General features: G+C 43.1%; 3 protein-coding genes across 3 annotated transcripts in view; all 3 read left to right on the top strand.

The window, feature by feature from the left end:
- The window catches only part of myo10l3 (myosin X, like 3), a 69,478-nt gene extending 63,972 nt beyond the window's left edge, over positions 1–5,506 (top strand). The window contains exons 36-41 of the mRNA XM_080019011.1: positions 387–594; positions 745–881; positions 975–1,098; positions 2,824–3,285; positions 3,375–3,566; positions 3,745–5,506. Coding sequence (XP_079875137.1) covers positions 387–594; positions 745–881; positions 975–1,098; positions 2,824–3,285; positions 3,375–3,566; positions 3,745–3,849 — 1,228 coding nt within the window. The 3' untranslated portion in view covers positions 3,850–5,506. The remainder of the gene's footprint in view (positions 1–386; positions 595–744; positions 882–974; positions 1,099–2,823; positions 3,286–3,374; positions 3,567–3,744) is intronic.
- Positions 5,507–6,993: 1,487 nt separating this feature from the next.
- pttg1ipb (PTTG1 interacting protein b) overlaps positions 6,994–17,467 on the top strand; it is a 57,087-nt gene continuing 46,613 nt past the window's right edge. The window contains exons 1-7 of the mRNA XM_080019190.1: positions 6,994–7,232; positions 7,576–7,637; positions 8,134–8,254; positions 8,485–8,587; positions 8,991–9,056; positions 9,146–9,192; positions 10,338–10,395. Of these exons, the coding sequence (XP_079875316.1) occupies positions 7,139–7,232; positions 7,576–7,637; positions 8,134–8,254; positions 8,485–8,587; positions 8,991–9,056; positions 9,146–9,192; positions 10,338–10,384 (540 nt within the window). The 5' untranslated portion in view covers positions 6,994–7,138 and the 3' untranslated portion in view covers positions 10,385–10,395. The remainder of the gene's footprint in view (positions 7,233–7,575; positions 7,638–8,133; positions 8,255–8,484; positions 8,588–8,990; positions 9,057–9,145; positions 9,193–10,337; positions 10,396–17,467) is intronic.
- Positions 11,207–15,018, top strand: sumo3b (small ubiquitin like modifier 3b). Its single transcript, XM_080019376.1, has 4 exons — positions 11,207–11,445; positions 12,754–12,882; positions 13,231–13,302; positions 13,879–15,018. The coding sequence occupies exons 1-4, from the start codon at positions 11,425–11,427 to the stop codon at positions 13,939–13,941; spliced, it is 285 nt and encodes a 94-aa protein (XP_079875502.1). The 5' UTR covers positions 11,207–11,424; the 3' UTR covers positions 13,942–15,018.

The raw sequence follows: 17,467 nt of genomic DNA, 5'->3' as shown, positions 1-17,467 counted from the left end.
AAAAAAATGCATTTACTCTGGTTACAAATGTGCACTTATTTTCCCCTTTACAATCCCTTCCCATGGGTAGAAAATAGAAACAAAATTATAATTAAAAACAAAAATAAAGAAAAAATATCCTGCCCATTTACTTTTTTCTGATTGAGATTATATTGTTAATATTTATTGGTCTTTATTTATTCCCACTTTGAAAAAAAAATGGCAAAATAAAAAAGAGTGACGAGTCTAAAATGAGTCGTTTTGGTGTCAGAAATGGATGGACTGAGGTGGTTTCCTTCCAAATGAGAAAAAAAAAGTACAAAAATATTGCAAAAATATCCAGAGTTTCTAAACGTTGTTTGCGTTGAGGTTTGGTTTCCAAACGTCGTTTGTTTTTTTTCCCACAGGATAAAGGAGCTGTTCCCCGGCTCGGAGATCGAAATGTTCGCCCACTTCATCGGCGAGTCCCTGAAGAAAACCAAGGGCCGGGAGTACGTTCCTTCCCAGGAGGAGATTGTGGCTCTGCTCACCCGGCAGGAGATGACCACCACCGTCTACTGCCACGGCGGAGGCTCCTGCAAGATCTCCATCAACTCCCACACCACTGCCGGAGAGGTATGGAGCGGAGGAATCACCTTCTGCATGGAGTCCTGTGTTCCTCGCTTTCTCTCTAGAACTCTACAAAACAGATGTTTCGCAGAACTTTCTTAACGCTGGAAAAAAAACCAAATACCTCACCTGACCGTCTCCCCGCTCTGCGTCCAGGTGGTGGAGAAGCTGATCCGCGGCTTGGCCATGGAGGACAGCAGGAACATGTTCGCGCTGTTTGAGCACAACAACACCATCGACAGGGCGGTGGAGAGCAGGGTCATCGTAGCCGACGTCCTGGCCAAATTTGAGAGGTGAGCAGTGCGAGGGGAAACGAATGCGCGTGTCATTTTGGGATGCGCGGGGATCGGTGTGGGGTCTGAAACCTGGAACTCTTTCCCCGCCAGACTCGCGGGCAGTGAGAACGTGGAGGACGACGGCCAGTGGAAGCTCTACTTCAAACTCTACTGCTTCCTGGATGTGGAGAGCATGCCCAAGGAAGGGGTGGAGTTCGCCTTCATGTTCGAGCAGGTCAGCTACGTGATGCATTACACTTCTAGAAACTTTACATATTAATAACTTGATGTGATATACTACCTCCATTACGGAAGCTTTGGATGTGCGATGGCACAAGATGGTTATATAGTCAGACATTTGTACTTACAATGTGGGATCAATACAAACAAAACTTACCGTAATAATAAATATAGCTGCAGGCAGTAATGTATGGGGTCCAGGTGAGTCGGTGTGACGTGTGTGTGACATGTGTGTGACGTGTGTGTGAGACGTGTGTATGACGTGTGTATGACGTGTGTGTGACGTGTGTGTGTGTGTGTGTGTGACGAAACGATGCACAAGCCCTATTCGCAATACTGAACAATTTCTCAAGGTTAATGTTATAGCTGACTACGATTAGAGGTGACATAATATAACCAGGGCTTCATTTGAGCCCGATCCTGCCGGAGCATGATTCGGAACCTCCCGGAGTCGGACCGGCACCGATTTGATTGGACCCGGCACCTCCTTTCGACGTCAATCGCGTGCCCGTCAACCCTCCCTCTTTTCCCGGGATTCTCCCGGGTTTTACCCTACTCTCCCGTTGGAATATTTCTCCGTAAATCTCCCGTATTTTTAACCTTAATAAAAAATTTAAAAAATCCCGTTTCTCCAAACAAAACCGATAAAACCAATGTGTTCTTTTGTCGTAGATGTATTTATTTTCCTAAATGAATGAAACAAAAAAAGAGAGGGAGATGTTCTCGGTCACTCTCTTACCCGGCGTCGCTCAATGGTGACGCGGTGACGATCCTCTGTGACCAGTCGGTAGTCTGTAGTGTTTTCCCCTTGTGACCTTTTGGCATCGCCTCGGCTCGCTCGGTGGAGGTGACGAAAACGCGGAAACAAAAACTACCCCCACAGATATAGTCTGATGTGGTTCACACCTGGACCACAGTGTGTGGACTGCCCCGAGTACAAATCTCATTCATTCCCGTCCATGGGGTCGACGGTTTCTGAGCGCCGGGCACTTTCAGCCGGAGAATCATAGGAGAATAATAATAAAAATCGGAATCCGCCTGTCTGTGCACACTGTGTTGAGGGACCATAAATACACTTTATTTATTATATTATTATATTATTATATTATCTGAAAATAATATCAAGGTAGAGGTGGAGACCACTCCAACTTACAGCAAAACGAAGGAACTCTAGCTGGTTATACTAAAGCTTTTAGTTTTTCAGATTTATCTTTTGCCTGATTTTGTTGGTCATGTTCCCAGGATCTAAAATAGAGCTTAATTTTCTACTCAAAGCTTTAACCGTCTTCAGCAAACTTCCTTCTTGACTGTCCAACCGGTAACAACACGTTAAGCCTTCTAATGTGGCCACATCCACTGTATCAAATTTCCCCCCGTTTTTCCAACCATTCCTCCGCCTGGACACACGCCCCTCATTTGACAGCGCGTACATACTAATACTAACATTATCTGGTAGCACCATTTTGTGATGCTACATAGAAACTACAGGCCAGGCTTGATGAGATGAATGCGGATAGGGCGACTGGTTAACTACATTGTTGCAGGACTGTTTCTTTAAATGACCCCCTTCAGAGTAATATAACCCACTGATCACCCTGTCGGAGGTTCTTTTGCATTAATGACCGACTGCCTGCACATTATCCTTTACTTATAAGTCTCATAACTTTGTTGTGTAGGATCATCCATAATTGGTGTGTTATGCTGTTTTTTGTCTCCGTAGGCCCATGAGAGTCTGACCAGCGGTCACTTCCCGGCCCCGGAGGACACGCTGCATCACTTGGCCGCCCTGCGGCTGCAGTACCTGCACGGGGACAAGGCTCGGGTCACCTGGAGCCTGGACAACGTCTACCCGGTGGGCCGCCTCCGCAGCCGCATCCTGCACTTCACCAAGGTGGGCAGCGGAGCCTCGGGCCAGACGGGCCAGACGCTGGAGCGGCGGCGCACCAGCTTCCTGGACGGGACGCTGCGCCGGGGGCTGAAGACGGGCTCCATGAAGAAGCAGCGGCTGGAGGAGGAGCAGATGCTGGAGATGTGGATCAAGGAGGAGACGTCGGCCACCAGGGCCAGCATCCTGGAGAAGTGGTCCCGCCTCCAAGGCCTGGACCAGCACCAGGCCATGCTCAAGTACATGACCATCATCAAAGAGTGGCCGGGCTACGGATCCACGCTGTTCGACGTCGAGGTGAACACGCCCACCGGAGCTTTTCACCATGAGTACGTGGTCTGTTTTTTAGGGATATTGTGTTTAAAGCCCGTCGTCTGTCTCCGCAGTGCAAGGAGGGCGGCTTCCCCCACGACCTGTGGCTCAGCGTGAGCGCCGAGAACGTGTCGGTCTACAAGCGAGGAGAGCCCAAGCCCCTGGAGACCTTCCCCTACGAACACATCATCTTCTTTGGCGCTCCGCAGCCCTGCACCTACAAGATCACCGTGGACGAGAGGGAGATGTTCTTTGAAACCCCACAGGTACGCGCAGAGTGTTCATATTATTGACATTTGAATTTAAGAATCCGTATATATAATATCATTCTCATGGGTTCATGTGCACGTCCGAGGGAAATGGGAGCTATTTAAGGTGCTGAAATGCCCTCTTTATCGATGATGTGTGCATAATAAATGGCAGGTTTCCTCCGCACCCCGTCAGGTTGGAGAGATCACCAAAATCATGAAAGCCTACATCAACATGATCGTGAAGAAGCGCTGCAGCGTCAGGTCCGTGTCGAGCTACGGCACCAACTGGATCAGGTGATGGGTCCGGTGGATCCTGACGCATTCGGAGCCGCACGGCTCGCGGGGAAGAAGAAAAGGCGAGACGAAGCGAACAACCCTACGCATAATAAGAGGCGGCTCGGCGCTTTGGAGAGACTAGGGAGCGGACACTGATCAAAAAAGCCTCTCCGTGTACAGAGACACAGGATGACGTCCGTCAGCGCTTACCGCAACATTCAGAAGATTCTAGTATCCGCACACACTATAAGCTAATATTTACTGAGTATTGCTTCCTTCCAGGCCGCGTCCAATCTGAGGCAACACGTTGCTTTCTCATGTTATTTACACTGGTAATTTGTGACGTGCTGTTAGAAATGAACTCCAGGCATCCGCCGCCAGCTTCTGCGTCGAGCGAAGGTTCGGTCGAGACCAGCGCATGTTTGCCCTGCTTCACGAATCCTGTACGCGGTCACATCTGTAAATTGAGAAAATAACTTATTAACCCCCCCGCCCCGCCCAAGAAAACCATCTACTGCTTTTTAACCCTCCATCCAAAACAAACGGTTTACCCCGAGAGAGAGAGAGAGAGAAGTTTTTAAAATGTTTTTAATGAGTTGAACGTTGTTTGCTCCTCTTATTCAGAATAATGATCCCCGTTGTCACGACCGTTGTTACGACCGTTCTCCAAAATGGAGGCTCCCCCTCAGGTACAAGGGCAATATGACTGTCATCACACCAGGAGACTTGATTTTCTTGCCTTAAATTGGTTTCACTGCTTCCATGTTATTTTGTCTACTAGTTCATGTGCAGGTATGGCCTTTTTTTTTTTTTTTTTTTTTTAAGATCTCAGTCTTTTCTTTTAACATTCTAACTTTCCAGCAAGACGAACAATCCGATGCAAATAGCCTCTTCACAGCATTACGCAAAATGTGCCATTGATTTTAAACTGTTCACGCTTCTTCACATGATCCCGGCTGTAGAATTGTTTCTCAGTGTTGACCGGTGTCATTTGTGTCATTGCCGCGTTTGTCGTTGAATTTTTTAGGAACTGAAACTGTTATTTCAGGGCCGCGTTTGATAGCGAGGCGTGCCTGATAGCGCTCGGCGATTCTACGTCTGAAGGATGTATTTTGTGTTTCAGGCGACGTCAATTGGCTGAAACAGGATGGGTTTATTTATTATTTCAATTATTAACAAAAGGAGAAAGGCTGGAAGGGTACACAAGCGCCAAATCAGAATTGAAGAGTCACAGAAATGGATCACTGCATCGCTTGGCCACTAAGATTTAATTGATTGATAAATTACGACTAGAAAAAAGCGAAATCGATACCCATGTGCTCTATAGTGTGAGTATTATTCTCACATAAAGGTGATCAAAGAAACGTCATATTGTCCCCAACGATTTTCAAGTACATTTTCCCTGAAGGACACCACTGTGTGGGGGGGAAACAAACAATCAAGAAAAAAACGCACACGCAAAGTTCCAACCCATGATTTGTATCCTCTACAAATTGAGTCTTTACCTCAACTCGAAACACTGTCTCAGTGTGTTTGCTCTCCAATCTCACTGACCTGGTGAGCCGCCGGCGGCCGCACCAGGGACCCACCTCGCCATGGAAGATGACTGTACTTCTGCTTGTTTTGGAAGAAAAAAAAAAAAAAAAAAAAGAGGAAATGTTTTATAACTGAATTTAAATATGCTTTAATAAATTATTGTATTTCACTGTATGTGATGTGTTGCGTTCTTATCCGTATACCCTGAAAATATGTTTCATGTTTCAACCGTCAAACCCTGTCATCGCCTTCGGTTCACCTAGGGACGTATGAAAGCAGAAGCAAACAGATAGGTTCCATTTACAACAGTTAAGATAGGATTGTGATAACCGTGTCCAAACATCGGATGGTTAAATAATAGAAAAAAAGAACCAAAAAAAACCCATATATATATATATATATATATATACATATATACAATACACAAAAAGAAAAGTCCCGATAAAACATAGGATTGTGATAATCATATCCTAACATAGTAGTTGAATCAGAATCAGAATCAGAATACTTTAATGAAACAAAACAAATAAAAAAGAAAATAGTAGAGAATAATAGTAGAAAAATAGTAGATAATAATGAAACACGGAAGAAAAACAATAATAAAATAATTGAAGAATATATATAAATAATACACAAATAGAAAAGTCAGAATAAAACATATGGTGGTGACAATCATAACATAACTAAAGAAACTGTATCAGCACTGAACAACAAAAAATAAGAAAACATTTTTTTCAAGTAAGTAATGTCTCACCATAAGTATAAATAAAAATAAATGAAGAAAAATAAAAAAAGAAATCCAGTAAGTAATGTCTTGCCATAAGTAAAATAAATTATGAAAAATAAAAACATTTCAAGTAACTAATGTCTCACCACAAGTAAAAAATACCAATAACAAAGAAATTAAGAAAAATAAAAACATTTCCAGCGAGTAACGTCTCACCATAACTAAAATTACAAATACAAATAAATTAAGAAAAATAAAAACATTTCAAGTCAATAATGTTTTACCATAATATGGTGAAACATTATTTACTCGAAAAGTCGGGGTTTTTTTTATATGAAAAAAATAAAAATAAACCTTTGTTTGTTTGTTTTATTTTTATCTTTCATCAACAAAACGATAGTATACAAACATTAAATGACACAACTGCAAATGGAGAACATAAGATTCAAGATTCAAGATTCAAGATTTGTATTCGTCACATACATATACATACTTTCATACATATATGCAGTGAAATGTAATGCAACGCACACTCTTTATTGTGCGTGATAACGCACAATAAAAAAAAAAAAATTCTTTCTAATAGACCGACTAACTGACTCCTAAAACGTAATACAGTAAGTTGAAGTTGATACTTATAGAATAAAATAAAAATATATCGAATAAAATAAAGTACAATAAAAATAAAATGAAATAAAATGGAATAGATAGAGGGAATACGCATACACATAAAGGGAACATATTACAAGACCGTTACAAAAAAAAACAAAAAAAAAAACGATCAAAAAATAAATAATGATATAAAAATAAAACCTTGACACACATATAAACATAAAGAGTCAGAGGTTTCGGGGCAAAGTGCGACACTAACGTTATAACGTTTTATTTCACTGACGCCGGTCAGGAGTTCGTGACGTCATCCCCCCGCGAAGGGGCGTCACCCCCGTTCGCCGCGGAGCCAGGAGCTGTTTTTATTCCTTACGTTGACTTTACTTTTTAAGTTTCGCGTCGAGTCCCGTCGCGAAGCGGCGGCTTCCGCGCCGACACGATGCTCGGCACGGGCATTTCTAAACAATGGACGGTTGTTTTCGTCTCCGCGTTCTGCGCCGCGGCGGTCGTCGAAGCAAGGTCGGATCTGAGGTGTAAGTTGTGATTTAAAAAAACCCCAAAAAACTCCGTTTAGCTTTTATTCTCCTGGGACTCGCCCCCCCCCCCCCCCCCCTCTCTCTCTGTAATTCACACCGATTTAAAGTAATTTATTTTATTCACAATTACAATCCTTAAAGTTCTGTGATTTACTGAGGGCTGATCAAGTGTTAAAAAAAAAAAACCCCAAAAGAACAATCTTTGGAGTCGCTCCTCCATTTTCTTCCCCTGTTATTTCACCAATGGAGCGGTGGGATATACAGTAATATGTTTAATAAGGATTTAAATACCCACACATTGGGGTTTTTTTTATCAGTATTTACGATTTCTATGTTTTAGTTTCAGTCTCTTGTGCGTCGAAATCCAACACGAGCTGCGACGAATGCCTCAAGGATATGGCGGTAAGTACTTTTGTATAATAATCAAGTACATGTGTGTTAAACGTGATTATTTTGCTCATGGTGGTTATGATATTATTGCCTATTGTTGTTTTTGTTACAAAATAATTATTTGTCTTTTTTTTTAAATAGGCATAACATACACCACATAAAGGTAAACAAGAATAAAGGCAGAACAATAAGAAGTTAAAAACATAAACAAAAAAATAAAATAATATGATTATTATTATTATTATTATTATTAATAATAATAAAATCAGATATCACAAGTTAAAGTGCATTTTAAAACATTTCAAAACTCTACCCGCACTGCCCCGGCTGCACCCGTCCCAGATTGTCAGGCCCCTTTCTAATAGCCACAATGCAGTCCCCAATTCCGAAAGTACTGAACAATCCCTGTGTGTGTGTGTGTGTGTGTGTGTGTGTGTGTGTGTGTGTGTGTGTGTGTGTGTGTGTGTGTGTGTGTGTGTGTGTGTGTGTGTGTGTGTGTGTGTTCCAGTATCTGTTCCAGTGTATGTGGTGCATCACGAGCAGGCAGTGTGTGGACTACCCTGGGAAAAACATCCTACCCTCCCGCAGCCCGTGTCCGCTGCCTGAGGCCAGATGGGTGCTGTGCTCGGGTGAGCACAATGACAAACAACGCACCTTTTAGTCCCGAAACACTCCAACGGGGACTTTTTACAAATTAATTTTTTGATTCAAGCGGTCGGAATGATGAACCCCTTGAACCCTTGACTATCGACCAACGGCGCTGCGACGTGGTTCTCCGAAATTTCGAGTGTTATCTTGTCTTTGTGTCTCATCTCAAACAATAACAACCTGTATCTGTCGTTCCTCCTGTGATTCCCAGTGAACTTCCAGAGCTTGATCATTACCCTGTCGGTGTTTGTCGGCCTCCTCCTCGTCGCCCTGTTGTTCTGCTGCTTCCGCTGCGGCAGGTATAAGGGGACCGGGTAGGTGTGGCGAACAGAGCGGGGAATCGAAGGCGTCGACGTATGAACCCGGGGCTGATTTGAATGAATTTGCATATTTAGTGCCAGTCTGTGTGAACGCGGGGATTAGTCACGTGTCAGCCAGTGTGTGATCCAGCTCAGATTCAGACACAACGCCCTGTTGTTCTGCTTCCTTCAGTCATGCAGTCAAGTTGACGACGTCATCAAACTAACGCTGGATTCCAGGACAGGCCCCGAAAAAGTCCTTTTTATTTTATTTTTTTTAGGTAAAATGTGTTCTTTGATAGTGAGTGTAGTGAGACTTTTTGGGCTTGGCGCAGGGTTCTGAAGAAAGTCGTGCGAAGCTGTTGTCACCGCGGCCGGGTTGTTCATTCGAGTTTAATTCGATGCGAAAATTTCACAGGAACAAGCGAGAGGACGAGCAGGAAGAAGGACGCGCGCGCGAGAGGAAGAGCCGCAAGGACGAGAGGTGAGCGGCGGCTGTCGGAACACCAGAGTCGCTGCTCCGCCCAGCTGCTCCACCTCCTCTAACACCCTTCTCCCTTTTTATCCCTACAGGAGAACGGAAATGAAAATAAGACACGATGAAATTCGACAGAAATACGGTGAGGAACAAACCAAAAACATATATGTATGTATGTATGTATGAATGTGTATATATACTGTGTGTGTGTGTGTGTGTATATATATATATATATATATATATATATATATATAGTTTAGGTTAGGTTTACAGATTGTTATTCTAGTTTTTGTCATCATTCTGACGGTGTGTATGTATGTATGTATGTATGTATGTGTGTGTGTGTGTGTGTGTGTGTATATATATATATATATATATATATATATATACACACACACACACAGTGGTACCTTGATTTACAAGTGCACCAACGTACAAGTTTTCCGAGATATGAGCCGTCGTTCCGTCCATTTTTTGTATTGATTTGCGAGCAAAAATGTGAGTTACGAGGAGTTGGCGCTAGTTGGCGTGGCGAGTGAATGCGGCCAGCATCCCGCAGTCTCAGTCGTTTACCTCACGTGGTTACCTGACCGTGGAAGCATCTCTTTTGTGTTATGTGCTCGCGTTTTGTGCAGTTATTTTGCCCAAAAAAAAAAAAAATCTTACTAAGAAAGCAAGTGCTGAGAAGAAGAAGCGGATGATGCCGATTGAATTAAAGCACGACATCATAGGAAAACATGAGCGATTCTCTTCGACATTCCCTTTTATTCTGTTTTATTATGTTTTTATACAATATTTGTTGTTTATAAATACATTTTCTAATTCTAAAAACACGTAACAAAAAAAAATTGGGGTGGTTTTTTGGGGGGCGGGAACAGATGAATGGCATTTCAATTAATTTCAATGGGGAAAATTTATTTGCTATACGAGCAGATTGAATTAGGAGCTCTGTCACGGGACAAATTAAACTCGTAAGTCAAAGTACCACGGTGTGCGTGTATGTATATGAAAGAAAAAAAAAAAATATATATACATATATATATAAGCTTGGTAAAATGTCAAATAAAAAAAAAAAAAATACTATCGCCATATCGCCCTCTAGTGGAGAGTCCTGCAGCTGGGTTCAACAATAAAATCTCACTTTTCGGGTTAGGGTGTTAAATGTTATGGTTGGAATACACCGACTCGCCACTGGGCGTGAAAATACTAAAATGATTGGATGATATTCCAGTTTGGTGGATGGTTCCTGTCCGGTTCTCATGTCATGTTGTTTTGCATCTTTTTCAGGAATCACCAAGGGCAAAAATTCTTATTCCCGAATGGAAGACAAGTGAACATACAACTTGGAACACTTTCTCTTTCTTTCTTTTTACCCGTTTAGGTCATGTCATCGTGGTAGTGATTTCAGTTTGTTTCGGGTGGACGCGCCGCGGGCTTTTCCGTGATTGTGTTTGATGTTGTCATGCTGACAACAAAAGATGTGACCGAGGACGCACTCCACTTAAAAACAAAAACAAAAACAAAAAAAACACTGTTCTCCATCATTCTAAATGCTTTTATAAAACCGTGAGCCGATCACGCTGCTTTTCTCCTGAAATATGGACGTTTATCCGTATCACTGATGCTTTCGCGTCGTTTAATGAATGTTTTGATCTCATCCCAGTAACGTTTCCCTTTCCTCTTTACTTTACGCCGCAGCCCCGTCGTGGGGGAAAGGCTCTCTTAAATGTCTTGCACGGGTTTGGGGTGTCGAATTATTTATCCAAATAACTCGACAAGCACCACGCCCCATCGAGTCATCGTTCAGCGTGTGCGTATGGCTTATTTTTTTTTTTTTTAATTTCTGTTTCAATTATCGTCGCCGGTTCGGGTTTCGCGACACCATTTGTATCACGTCCGCCTCGGGTGTCGCAACTGTTGTACCCGAGAGGTGGATCGAAAACACTTGTTTCCCCATATTTTTACTTTTATATTTCCATCGATTGTACTTAGATCGCGCTGTTTTAGCCTCACTTCATCTCTCCATAAAGAAATGTTGCAATAACAAACAAACGAGGTTTAATGTCTTATTGTGGGACCTCAATGGCTTCTTCCATGGGGGGGGGGGGGGGGGGTTGTCTTTTGTTGAGCCCGTCTCGCGGGTGCGCGCAAAATCGTGGCTGTGCGCGCACACGCGTCCGCGCCCCCGAGAAAGACGGAGCACGTGACTCTCGGCGGCCAATCACGACTTGAAGGTGTGTGTGCGCGCGCGCTCCGACCGTGCCTATCCAGCGGATGCCGAGGAGGAGGTGGAGCCTGTGGACCCGCCGTACACTGCCCGCTCTCCGGATAGCAGTCCGCCCGCACGCCGCCAAGCTCCAGAGAAAACAGCACAATGTCCGAAGAGAAGCCAAAGGTTCGTGACCCGGCTCCCGCAGAGGGATGCTTTATCCCGCCGGCGGGGCCAACACTGCCCCTTGCAAGTTAACGTTAGCCTTTCCGCTAAATTAGCATTATCTCTCTAGCCTGGTTGAGATTAGCTTTTCGGCTGAGTTAACGTTAGCTTTTCAGCTGAGCTCACGTTGGCTTCTCAGCTAAATTGGCGCTAGCTTCCGAGCTAAGTTAACGTTAGCTTTGCAGCTAAGTTAACGTTAGCTTTTTCGCTTAACTAGCTTAGCCGCCAGGCTCGGGTCGCCGCATTTTAGCGGGTACACCGCGAAAACAAAGGTTCGCCGATTTGCAGATCTTGGGATCGTATGTGTCCCGGCGTTCACATTTGTTATGAAAAAAACACAGTCCGCCGCTGTTTAGTGAATATGTACTCTTCCGCGGGTCGTTGCCATACCGTAAACGGCGAGTAAATGAATGATCCGTCTCGTTTTGTTTGCGCCATTGTGGCTTTCTGCGCCAGTTTAGCCATAGACTGGTGACGCGAGACTCGCGGACGATCAGTTCGTGGCGAACGAACCTTTAAAATGGTGATAAAGTGTATGAAGAAAAGTAGGCGAACGACTCGCAAACTGTAAATAATTACTGAGGACTGAATGAAAGCCCGAGGCGTTCTGAGTAATCCATATCGAATGAGACTCATTTACGCTTTGACATTCCAACAAAATGATTACATTTGGCAGAAGTTACAATTATTTACGACTCACACTGTGCACGACTCTGCCATCGTAGATATCCTTCAATACTTTAGCCATCATTGGCGTGGACGATTGTCCGCGATCCACACTGTGCAGCCTCCACCTAAGTGTGTAGTTTTGACTCAATTAAAAGATTGTTGTGAGAATTCCATCCAAATCAGAGCGGAGCGACTCTGACTAAACGAAACGACTCTTTCACTAATGAACCATCAGGACCGAATCCGAAAAGAGAGTCGAACCTCTCATCACTCATAGACTGAAGGATGTGGGTGGAGGTGTTTTTTTATTTTTTATTCTTGCCTTCTCTGTAAGTTTACTAACCTGATGGGGGTCAGTGAGGTGTATCTTTACTATCCTGAATGAGGTCAGGAGGTATGTTTGTTTACTAACCTGACGGAGATGTGCAAGTTTACTAACCTGACGTGCAAGTTTACTAACCTGATGGGGGTCAGTACACACCTTTGACCTCCATCGGGTTAGTAACCTGATGGGGGTGAGTGAGGTGTGTAAGTTTACTAACCTGATGGAGGTGCTAACCTGACGGAGCTCAGCCAGGTGACCGCCCTGTGTGTTTTTAGGAAGGTGTAAAGACGGAGAACGACCACATCAACCTGAAAGTGGCCGGTCAGGACGGGTCGGTGGTGCAGTTCAAGATCAAGAGACACACCCCGCTCAGCAAGTTGATGAAGGCGTACTGCGAACGGCAGGTCTGACCCTCCTAAAAACATTACCTTCACGTTTAAACCTCTTCAATCGGAATTGATGACGACAAACGTTTTGTCACGTTTATTTTACGTTTTGTTTTTTTATTGTCTAAATGAGTCACGTTGTTGTGCATCGGTCGGCATTCCTGATGCGGTAAAAGTCCAGTTCTGAACCTACCACCTGAGAGAGTTTGTCCAAAAATAAATGCTAAATTTGATTTATATTTAACTCTCTGACTCATGTTCCAGCTTGTTTTGACTCGTCCTGTTTTTTAACCCATAAAGTATTTTCCGATCCTCAAATTCCGCTGAGAGTTGCATGTGAAGCCGTGTGTGTCCTGTGTTTTGCAGGGTTTGTCAATTCGTCAGATCCGTTTTAGGTTTGACGGACAGCCCATCAACGAGACGGACACGCCCGCACAGGTTGGTGACATCAAAACGAAACCTCAGCTGTTGATGTTGTTGGAAGTTGTGTGGTGAACTGCATTAAAGAGATCAAAGACACTCAAAAGATGTTCCTTCTAAGAGAGACCAACGAGCAACTTTTTTGGTTGTCATCATATACTGTTTATATTTGGGAAATACTTAATTGCACAATTGGGTCAAACTCCGGCTGCGATGAAAAACCCAAATTGTTTGTAAATAATTTTAATAATATTATTATTATTATTATTAATAATAATAATATCCATACTTATGATCCTAAACCTTGTGCTCCCACTTGATGATGGATGTAGAACTAAGATATAGAGTCCTTTCGGTTCCTAAATCCAATGTTTGTTAGGTTTTTTGTTTTTTTGACTCGTCGTAGACTAAATTTCCCGTGGAGACGCTAACGTTTCGTCTGATGTGATGTATGACACGTGGACTGTGCTAAATAGTAAAATAGTTGATAAATTATTTTAAAGAACAAAGTCCTTCCTTTGGATCATTGTCCACAAGAATGAGTCTCTTTTTCCTAAATGAGTAACTGATTGTGAAAGGATTTTGTTTTTGCAGCTGGAGATGGAAGACGAAGACACTATCGATGTATTTCAACAACAGACGGGCGGAGCCTCTTAAGTGGAAACACCTCACGGAGGACTCTGCTCTCTGGCGTGCATCCACTTTTTTTTTTTTTTTTTTTTCATTATGTAATTTTTTTGGTTTTTGTTTTTTTTCCTTCTTCATTTGCCCAAACTAAAAGGTCTACTATTCATTTAAAGACGAGGACATTTCAGTGAGGCCATTTCCTAACGTTGTGACAATGTTAAAATGCTTTAAAAACTGATGTTATTTATCGATACTATGACTTTGTCTTTGATGGGGGCCAATCACAAGTTCACTATCACTTGCAATGAAATGCCTCTTGATCTTTTTTTATATATAATAATGACGACCTTCTGCATGTCAGTTAAAATGATAACATGGATATATCCCCCATCTCCCTCAAGGATGAATTTAACTGTTTTGAGTCACGTTAGGAAACATTTGCATCGGACTGAGAAATGCACTGAGTGGTAGTACTGGTCGTCATTCTGTCCTTAGCTATACAAGACTATTCATATTGGTCATATTTAAAAAAAAAAAAAAATATGTCTGACTTAGCCATGCTTGATTTTAACTGGAAATTTTTTGCTCTAAAATAATGGTTGTGCAGAGATGTATATGGAAACTTTACCTCAATGGTGCCCCCCCTGTGCTTATTGACAATAAATGACGCTAGTGTTATCTGGACCAAAAATACTAAGTGAACAGTGTTCTGAATAAAAGGGTTGGTGTGTGTATATAAGCATTTTGGGGGCTGCTACTCGTAAATGTTTGGTGTCTCCACGCAGCAGGGAAGCGACTATTATGACGTTTGCCTGTTATTTCCAGGTCATAAAATAAAGGGAATCCACCACAAACACAAATCAGATAAAGCCTCCTCGGTTTAAATGCAAAACACGACTGCCCGTCAAGCTTATATTTGCGGCATTGCTGTACTGGTCCGGGCGCGCTTGATAGATGCTAAGGATTTTTAATCTCACAATTGCTGTTTATTGAAATCTGGACTTCAAATGCTGGGTGGAATTGGTAAACATCTTTTGCGGATCTTTAATTTGTACATTTTTTTTGTTGTCCTTATACTGTATACAATAAATATAGTTTGGTACTTTAGCCTCTTGAATTTCTACATCTTCCTTTGTGTTTTTCCTCGTAAAGAATACTTTCAGCTGCTTTCGACTCCTTCAAAATGTCTTGTGAAGCGCGTGTCGGAATGTTTGGTCGGTGAATCCTGGCCTTGGTTAAAGGGGTGGGCTGGAAGACTTGGGCTCCAAATTGGCGGTCACTGTCTTCCATATTTCGGGTTGAATTTAACTACCTTCTCTAGACACCTCCCAGTTCCCTAGTTGTTTTGACAAATATGCAGCAATGCATGAAAAGAGTGATTGTATTTTTTTTTATCCTTGGGAGTCGTTTTCATTTATACAAGGCCCTAAAATAATTATTTTACTTGGATAACTCCCCAGTGGAGCAAAGACTTCCAAGGAATCAACATGTTTTCAATTCCTTTTGTCAGAAAACACTTAATTGGTCGTGAGTATCTTTGTACACTGGAGGGCAATGTTGTACTTTGACACTTTCCCTCCGCGCTCGATCTGAAGTCGTTCCCTTGTAATAAGCTGCTGTGACGTACTTGTTTTTTTTTTTCCCCGCAAAGTTTTTATGTGCCGAGACTTTTTCAATCAGCCTCTATTTGTGCACCTTCAGATCACTCCCCGAGTCTGCACATTGCCAAAACTCTGCAACAGCACGAATTACACTTGCTGTTGTTGACTTTCTTGTATTGTCACAATGACAATGCATTTGGTGAAACTCCTCATACTTCCTGCCTCGACCTTATCTATTGGGGACGTTTTGCCCTTGGTTGCAAATCTCCATGTTTTGGACTTAGAGATGAAACCAAACCTTTGTTTGCCCGTTTTATTCCCCAGTTTATTCTAACACCGATACTTGTTGCTGTGATGCTAGAGGCGTTGCCCCCCCCCCAAAAAAAGGGCAGTATCAACCAGCACACAAAATGCAGTTTGTAAAGCACTTTCTTAACATTTTGGATCATCGTGAGGTCAGCTGTGTTTGTATCCCTAACATATGTCTCGTTGTCCAACTAAATCTGACCTCCGCCCCGTTGGAGCGCTCCAGATTGAATAGAAACCCACTGTGTGCACATCTGGAGCATCTGGATCTCGGCCAGCGTGTCGCTGACGTCACCCTCTAGAGTGTAATGTGGACCCCACCCTGTCAGGATCTCAGATGACACCCCAACATATTCTATGTAGATGTTCGGGGGGAAAAACCTGCTTCTCATGAACCAAAACATTGGTTATCTCAATTTTGGTTTTTATTTTAAAGTGGAAATCCACGGAATCATCTGTGTTGGGGGGATTAGTCCAAGTCCCAGAATTTGAATTTTAGTCCAAGTCCCAGAATTTGAATTTCAGAAGTTCTGCCCAAAGACACCTTTTTTTCTCAAAAGTATTCCTCAAGTCAGTGATTGTTTTTGTTTTTTTCATGGTCACATAAGGCGCTGTTCTTTTTTTTGTGAATGTTCCACCACATCAACAGTGTCAGCTTCATCAAACTCACCACTTCTTAGCGTGAGCATGACCTTTGGATTGTTTGGCGTGAAGGGCCCCGCCCCCCGCAACGCTCAACAGCACATACACGACGCAGCCACGGTGAAGTGCTGTTTCTTATCAGGTGGCAGATAAAGCCAAACAAATATAGAACAATAAAACTAAAAAGGAACTTGTATATATTCTTTAAACAAAATCATCATCGGGATTGGATTACCACTTTAAATGGTCATCATGGCCCTGTACCATGTGTCTGGCACTTGAACCATTTTGATTGCAATTAACATTAACCATTTTTCTGTCTGTCTGTCTGTCTGTTGGTCTGTATCTCTCTCTCTGTCTATCTCTCTGTCTCTCGGTCTGTCTGTCTGCCATCTGTCTACCTGTCTGTCTGCCTGTCTGTTGGTCTGTCTATCTCTCTCTCTGTCTGTCTGACTGTTGTCGGTCTATCTCTCTGTCTCTATGTCTGTCTGTCTCTCGGTCTGTCATCTGTCTATTGGTCTGTCTGCCTGCCTGTCTGTCTATCTGTCTATGTCTGTCTGTCTCTCGGTCTGTCTGTCTGCCTGCCATCTATCTATTGGTCTGTCCGTCTGTCTGTCTGACTGTTGTCTGTCTATCTCTCCGTCTCTATGTCTATCTGTCTATTGGTCTGTCCGCCTGCCTGTCTGTCTGTCTGTCTGTCTCTCGGTCTGTCTGCCTGCCATCTATCTATTGGTCTGTCCGTCTGTCTGTCTGTCTGTTGGTCTGTCTATCTCTCTCTCTCTCTGTTTGTCTGTCTATCTATCTTTCTGTTTCTGTGTCTGCCTGTCTCTCGATCTGTCTGTCTGCCATCTGTCTATTGGTCTCTCTTTCTCCCGCCTGTCTGTTGGTCTGTCTATCTATCTCGCTCTCTCTCCGTGTGTCTGTCCGTTGTCTGTCTATCTATCTCTCTGTCTCTGTGTCTGTCGGTCTGTCTGTCTGCCACCTGTCTATTGGTCTCTCTCTGTCTC

The sequence above is a fragment of the Zeus faber genome (assembly GCF_960531495.2).
Source record: "Zeus faber genome assembly, chromosome: 18".
NCBI lineage: Eukaryota > Metazoa > Chordata > Actinopteri > Zeiformes > Zeidae > Zeus > Zeus faber.
The sequence above is the reverse complement of the archived record's forward strand: the minus strand, read 5'-3'. Positions and strand labels throughout refer to the sequence as shown.

Bases quoted from the DNA above. Each gene is read 5' to 3' on its own strand.
- sumo3b (XM_080019376.1), top strand. From the start codon at position 11,425: ATGTCCGAAGAGAAGCCAAAG. The intron at 11,446-12,753 runs GTTCGTGACCCG...GTGTGTTTTTAG, and splicing joins TGTCCGAAGAGAAGCCAAAG to GAAGGTGTAAAGACGGAGAA. The intron at 13,303-13,878 runs GTTGGTGACATC...TTGTTTTTGCAG, and splicing joins AGACGGACACGCCCGCACAG to CTGGAGATGGAAGACGAAGA.